At 41.5% G+C, this 7,519-nt stretch overlaps 1 protein-coding gene across 1 annotated transcript in view; it reads left to right on the top strand.

Annotated features, from left to right (window-relative positions):
- The window catches only part of rpgrip1l (RPGRIP1-like), a 50,459-nt gene that overhangs the window by 22,943 nt on the left and 19,997 nt on the right, over positions 1 to 7,519 (top strand). Inside the window, exons 18-23 of the mRNA XM_015398867.1 lie at positions 483 to 555; positions 620 to 1,012; positions 2,097 to 2,374; positions 2,457 to 2,555; positions 4,301 to 4,369; positions 4,576 to 4,726. Of these exons, the coding sequence (XP_015254353.1) occupies positions 483 to 555; positions 620 to 1,012; positions 2,097 to 2,374; positions 2,457 to 2,555; positions 4,301 to 4,369; positions 4,576 to 4,726 (1,063 nt within the window). The remainder of the gene's footprint in view (positions 1 to 482; positions 556 to 619; positions 1,013 to 2,096; positions 2,375 to 2,456; positions 2,556 to 4,300; positions 4,370 to 4,575; positions 4,727 to 7,519) is intronic.

The following is a 7,519-nucleotide window of genomic DNA, read 5'->3' on the forward strand; positions in this document are numbered from 1 at the left end:
AGCGACAGAAAGCTGGTGGGGGAGTGTAAAGAAACAGCCTGTCGGTAAAACGGCGATTACGTCCCTCTTAAAAATGAATGAGCGTAGAGCTTCTTCCTGCTCATGTTTCAACCAAAACCCCAAATCTAATCCGTCCAAAACTGATTCCAGAGCTGAGTCAAAAATCGCCATCAGAGCTGGCGGTCCTTCTCAGACGACTATGCCGAGAGAGCTGCAGATGTAGATTGGCCACCTTATTGTTGCCATTAGCTTCTTGTTAGCTTGGTTAGTTACAGTAAACACATGAAAAGATCAGAAGAAATAAAAAAAAACCCAATTGTTTTGCTGGAAAGGTGAAGAATCTCTAGTTCAAAAAATTTTAATGGAATCTGTAGTTTGAAGACCTAGCCAGGCTAGCTGTTCAGTTCAGGAAAGCTTATCCCAGGAGGCTAGGTGTCCTTCCTTATGTCCCTTCAAATGTGTCTCTGTGGACGTGTCTCTAGGGCGGAGCGGAGGCTTTAGACAGCCAGCATTTCCCATGGACCCCAAGGTCCAACATGATTATCGTTGCTTATGGCAAAACGCATTCATGCATCCAGTGTGAAAAGGGTCTTTCCTCCTGGTTAATATTCCTGTCTAGTTAAAGATTCTTCTCTGCTCAGCAGGTTTCTTCCCATTTTTATCATTATCTGCCTTCTGCAGCTGACCGTCACCAGCAGGAATGAGCTCCTCATCACTGTCCAGCGTTGCAGAGACCTTTGGTCCAGGAGCGCCCAGCAGCCCAGTCCCTACATCGTCTACAAGTTCTTTGACTTTCCTGATTATCCCACGGCCACTGTGGACGACTGCTGCCACCCCGAGTTCAGTGACCAGAAATCCTACCCCATTCTGATGGATGGAGACCTGGACCGGTACCTGAAGACTGAGGTGCTTCAGTTCTACGTGTTCGACTTCAAGGAGGAGCAGATGGACACATATGTGGGAAAAGCCAGAGTACCGCTGCTGCCTCTGACCAGAGGTCAGGAGGTTTCAGGTGAGGTAGAGGTGGATAAACAACACTTCCATATATTGGAGGGCGTTAGAGACATTCTAGATCAGAGGTAACCAATTAAAACTCAGCAGGGTCTGAATAAAGAAAATGATCAACCAATAAAGGTCCGGAGACATTTTTAATTATAATCTGTTTCTTTAAACAGAATTTAACACTGAAATAAATATGCATCCATGTTATACATAACATTTTTAAATAAAAATTTTACCATTTTAAAATCTAAATTGTTTTTTGAAGTAGAGAACAACAATCAGTTTGGTATAAAGACAAATTCCTGACTCACATATTTTATAAAACACCTGAACTGACTGTTTGTTTTTCTTTTTTCTGTCTTAATGTTGGCAGTGTCCTGCAAGGCTTTAAACCTGGGTTTGAATGGAGACTAAGCCATTCTCAAGCTATATATCAAGGTGCTCATTTTGAGCCTGGATCCATATTTATTTTTATTCTGTTCATGGTGGAGAATCCTGCTTCACAGCAGCAGGTTGAGCCAAACATCCTCTAAATGTGCAGGGTCATCTTTCAGCACCATTTCACTTTTCTTTCACTAGCTCACCACACTTCTTTCAGCAGTCCACACTCATTGGCTAATTTGTATCATGTGTAGCCTGGTCCCGGGTGCTCTGGAAATTTTTACCATATAAACAGGAAAAGCGGCGCAAGTGAAGTAAGACACTGTCGTCGGACAACATGCGGTAATTTATAAATGTTTTAATCAGGTTGGGTCCGGATTAGCCAGCAGGTGGGTCCGGGTCCAGATCCGGACCGCTAATCTGTGACCTCTGATCTAGATGGTTATGGCTGTGGGGAGGAAGTAGCTGTTGTACTGGTGTAAGATATTGTGATCATGGAAACGGAGGAGGAAAATGAAATATCAGCTTAGAAAATCCTTCCTCCCCTGAAAACCTGAATCCATTGATCTCTAATCAGGAAACCTCCAAAGTATATTGGATCGATGATCAGGCAGCTGGAGACTAAAGTCCTCTTTGATCCAAAACACCCTGAATGTTCTGACTGAGACTAACCTCAGTCACCAGCTGTTGCTCTGTTCTTCCTTTTCCTTTAGGGCTGTTTGAGCTTGCTGATCCTGAGGGGAGACCTGCTGGCTCCTTAGAGGTGATGCTGAGGTGGATGTTTGTCTACCGTCCCTCACCAGGGGTCAACATGGCAGCTGAGGAGTCTGGATTGTTGTCACAGCTTCATCCCCGTCAGCGGGTTGATCCTAAACTCGAAGAGGGGAAAGCTGAGATGGAAAAGATGGATGACCATCTGGAAGATGATGAGGAGAAGCTACAGGAGGAAGAGGAGGAGCTCAAGAACCTCAACGCCGCAGCTGCTTCTGAAGTCAGAAGTTCATCCTCAGCATCTGTTAGTAGAACAACATCTACAAAAGACTAGAAAGTGTCTTCTGATCTCTTACCACCAGGTGGCGCCGCACAGAACCAGAGGACAGAAGACTCAGGACAGGGATGGAGCAGGGGCCAAAAGAGTCACGTTTGTGGGCGTGACGCCTGCAGAGGATGAGGTGCGATCTCTGGGTTCGGCTAGATCCTTCCTCTGATCATGTAGAACTATGGGACAGAATTCCTATAAAAACTAGGAAATCCATTAAATGTGACGCTGATGGTGAATAGTCAGCTGAGAAAAGAGCTCCACCCGTATTTTCTGGTTCCTCTGTTTGCTTTTCTTCATCCCAGTTTTCCTGTTCCGCAGCAGCTCGGCAGCTACAGGTTTACTCCTCAGGTATCACAGACGGGACGAACTAATTTTACACGTACGACACATTAAATAAATGCCCGTCTTCCTGAAGAGATTCCTTTCTGTCTGTGAGAGACGGATGATTCTGGATGGAGGCAGCAGGGGAGGGGTCCTAAGCGCGAATCCTCTGTCATTAGTTAAGGCCCCCTTAACTGACGACCTTTTCTAAATGTTTGCATAGAACACCTAAAGGAGCTTAATGCAGAACTAGAGCTGATAGAATAAGAGTTAGCTTCTGTGTTTTCAGATGTTATATCTTTTTTTAATGCTCCTAAGAATATTAAGAAGTCTGACTTTATGGGGAAAATGACCCATTTGATCTGGATAACTTTTGAATCTGCAGAGCTCCTGTTTTTTCTTTTAAAGTACCAGACTTTAACAGGCCTGTTGAGAGTAAATCATTTTAAATTTAGGATGGATGGAACAGGCTGAAGATGGGATCATTTCTTTTATCCTTTTTTGGCATTAATTCCTTAGTTCATTGATCGTCTTTCATGTTTTTTATTTCTTGTTTTCTCAAGAGTGAAGAACTGAATGTGAAATGATTCCTTGTTAATATGCAAGTGAAGAGTCGTCCAGGTCATAGTCATTCCAAAAAAAGTTAAAAAACAATCCACTGGACTTTGTTTCCAAGTTTGAAGACGTTTCGCTTCCCATCCTGGAAGCGAAACGTCTTCAAACTTGGAAGCAAAGTCCAGCACTGGAAAAACAATCTAGAAAAAAGTAAAAAAATTTGCTAAAATTAGTGTATTTACCCTTAATTTGAGTAGTATGTTAGTTTGCCAAGGGGATGAGTATTTTTACTCTTAAAATAAGATAATTAGATAATATGCACTTGAAATAAGACAATAACATTGTGTTTTCTTATTTTAGGTGTAAATTGTCTTGTTCCATTGGCAAAATGCTTTTACCTCCTCAATCCAAGAACAAATGCACTTTTTTTAAGAAAAAATGACTTCTAGATTTCGATTTTTCTCCAGTGAGGAATGTTTTTTAACTTTTTTTGGGACGCTTTGTTAAGTTCTTCTATCAACGGCAGTAAAATAAAAGTTCCTCTCGGTACGTCTGAGAGGGAAAGCAAAGTGAAAACAAAGGAACGCCTGCAGATTAACTCAAAGGTTAAAAAAAAACACCAAACCTACAACACCATAAAAAAACACTGGCTAGTTATTAATATTAGCATGGTGCCTTATTTCCATGGTCTGCCTGTTGTTCTCCAGTTGAGCTCCAGTTATTGCCAAGATGGACACAGTAAAATAAATTGAGTGACTGGAGGTTTTGGAAGTTCTTTTCTACTCTGAATAATATTCAAACCAACTAGTTTTATTCATTTATGGGTTTTTGATCTTCGTGTAATTTTTTTTCTGATGTTCCACATATATTTATATGGATTTTTTAATTTTATTTCCCAGTCTGATTTGGTCGTTTCTTCCATCTCCCTCCTCTGACTCTGAGTTCAGGCTTTTTCTTTTAGACCTTTACCTCATGAGGACATTTTTGTTTCTTTCCCAGGTGAAGGAGGGAGCTCCAGCAGAGAGTCTATCAGAGAAACAGAACACAACCTTCACCCCTGATGTCCAGGTAATATTTCAGCAATGAAGAGTAGAACATGAAAAGGTAGCTCCTTTTCACCCTGATACTAAACTGTTATCTGGATCAAGTTACAGTGGAGCTTTAATGACAGATCTGCTGTTAAAAAGAATAAAAAAGCACACGAACAGGCCAGGCTGCCTGCTCGGTGTTTATCAGAGCAGCTGCTCTCTAACTTCACCCGGTTTTCCTTGCAGGTGGCATCCAGAACCCCTCAGAGTACAACAGAAGACGGCCATGATGATGCTGATGATGATGAGGAAGAGTCTCATGTTTCTGAGGGGCAGCTGGTGGCGAGCGCTCAGTCATACTCTGACGACTCTGACATCACCGAGGAAATCACTGAAGGTTAGAAAGTTGATCAGTGCAGCTAATAAAGTCTGCTTCTTCCTCAGTTAGTTCATCTGCAAGGAAAGAAAAGCAGAAACTGTTCTAGAACAGTTCTGAAGGAAATGCAGAAGCAGTTTGGTGATTTAATGTGGAAAAGCTAACGGAAAACAGACCTGACTGGATAAACGGGGAAGAGAAATCTCTAACCTGCTGCCTTCTGTTGACTAAACCACAGTTTGGTCGAGTTTTTTAAAACGAATGTTCAGATTAGAATTAACCTAAAAAACAGGGGGAGTTTTCACTTGCTTTTTACTTAATGGAATTTAGGTTGAAAAACCCCGAAGGTCATTTTTGCTTCTAAAAAGTCTCTAAATCCTGGTCTATAAGTGAAACTACAGGATCAAAGCAAGTGATACTCTAAAGGCTTCATGTACTAGAGCTAACTTTAATCAGTGCTGCTGAGTATGTGAGATCCTTAATGTCACAGCAGCAATAATCGTAGACATCATGGCTTAGTCTTCTGTGTAGCTCTATCTGTCTGCAATAAGATTTACCTGGTTTCACAAGCTGGAAGCTCAAGCCCCTGTCACACCTTGACGATTTAGACAGTGTATGCCTGACGTACGAAAAATCTGGCAAAAACGCTGTAATACGTTGGATAAGTTATGGGTAAGATTGTATAAGTTGTGAGCACGCTGAAAGCTGCTGGAACACACAGGCACATGTCCACATACAGCACTTACATCCCGAGGTATGCCGGTGTATGTATATGTTCGTGGGCCTAGTTAAACCCTATGAGTAACTTGTGCATAACTTATCAAAAACGAATCTTCAACACATATCCACGTATCTGACGTGCTCCAGACGACCACGGAACATGTTTCTAACGTACAGCTACTCTATAATTATGTATTGGCAGCGTTTTTGAATAAAAGGAGGTTCACAAGAGGACACTGTCAGTTCTCCTCCAAACTGCATCCCCATCATAGGGCGAGCAAGAAGGTGAGTGTGATGGATCCTCCCTGCGTTCACGCCAACAACCAACAAACTTCCTAGCAGAAATGACGCTGAATTTTGCTGCGACTGCAAACCTTCTTTCTTTCTTTTTCTTTTTCTTTCTTTTTTTTATTGGGTTGGCGGTTAACAGCAGCTAGGTTAATATCAAAAACATCGTTTTACGCAGGCCGGTGCCTCCGGGCACAATGCTGCCCCCCTCAGGACACTGACTTGTGCATCATTTCATGGGCTTTATGTTGATGTGTGTCATGCATAAGTTAGGCTGTCTGTTAGAGTTATAATTCTAAAATTATGCTACATTTGTGTGCTCTGAATCAATCAAGAGGGCCGTAGACTTTTGTGACCTGCATCCTGCTATCCTGTGATTCAATCATTAGGTCATGAGGCAAAGTCACACGGTTGCATCCTGCTGTGATTCAATCAAGAGGAGCATTTTGTCCTATGACCAAATCAATTGCCTTGTCAGAAGAACACTGTTCTGTAACCCAACCCATGTGTTATGATCTGCTAATAAAAGGCTTCTGCTGAGGAGACAGAGGGAGGAGAGAGGGCAGATGTAGCTGAACGTGACTCTCTCCTCTTGGAGGAGCAAAAGAACCCAATTCTGTGTGGACTCAGTTTCCTTTTTTTATCATAAACCTACAATTTTGAACGTAACGCTGTCGTTGGACATAAGTTCTGGACTCGTTATGAACACTCTATGTATACGCCCAAAATTGAAAAAATACATAGAAAGTTAAGCTTATGCCAGAGATTTTGGAGATTCTGGGACGTCAGGCATACGCTGGCTAACTAGACAAGGTGTGACTGGGCCCTAAGAATAAAGGCAGCTGATGGCAGTGGAGCCTAATTTTCCAAATAATTCAGGAATCAGGAAGATATTTCAACTGGAACGCTCCTGAAAGGCTTTACTATGATTCAAGAAGTCAGGCCAATAAGAACCCCTAATGCAGGCATCCCCAAAGTCGGTCCTGGAGGGCCGCTGTCCTGCAGGTTTCCTTGCTCCATCACAGCTGATTTTAATTACAAGCTGATTCACAGGCTTTTGCTCAACTGCAATCATTATAACCAGCTGTGCTAAAGCAGGGAAACCTCTAAAACCTGCAGGACAGCGGGCCTCCAGGACTGACTTTGGGGATGCCTGCCCTAATGGATAGGCAAAGTTAATAAGCTCCGTACTAGTTCCAGTCTAACTACAGCCAACATGGCTGTCTGATGTATAATACGCCATGTTTGTTTATTCAGAAGCCTGTTGTACCAAGGAAACTATAAAACGGGCTTTCGTAAAATTTTGTTGTTGGAATAATGAACTAAACATGATCCATGTAAGAGCAAATATGCACCATGATGTGAGAGGACACATCTGAACAAATCATAAAATGTATTTCTTATTTTGGGTTTTAGCGGTATTATCCTCACTAGATAATTAAGGAATGAAGATTATTATAATTAGTAATATGTATAGTTTAAGTGTTATTCTAGAAAATGTGTATTAAATGCATTTATTATCATTATGCTAAACTATTAATACATTTAAATGATTTAAAAATGATTGTCAATAATAAAAATATAGATTTATGAAACATGAAGATAAAAGCTCCTAGCACCAAACAGGAAAGGGTTTTTTATATTTAGCAGAATCATAAATACTGTGAGACCATAAAAAGCAATTATTACCAAAAAGCAAATGTCTATTTTAAACACTGATCTGACATGGCGAAGAAAGGTGCAGCAGCTTATGGGAAAACAGCAGAAAACTCCCTGAAAATGAAAATGCAAAGACTGTTTGAAAAC

The sequence above is a fragment of the Cyprinodon variegatus genome, unplaced genomic scaffold (assembly GCF_000732505.1).
Source record: "Cyprinodon variegatus isolate N-32 unplaced genomic scaffold, C_variegatus-1.0 Scaffold968, whole genome shotgun sequence".
NCBI classification, from domain to species: Eukaryota; Metazoa; Chordata; class Actinopteri; order Cyprinodontiformes; family Cyprinodontidae; genus Cyprinodon; species Cyprinodon variegatus.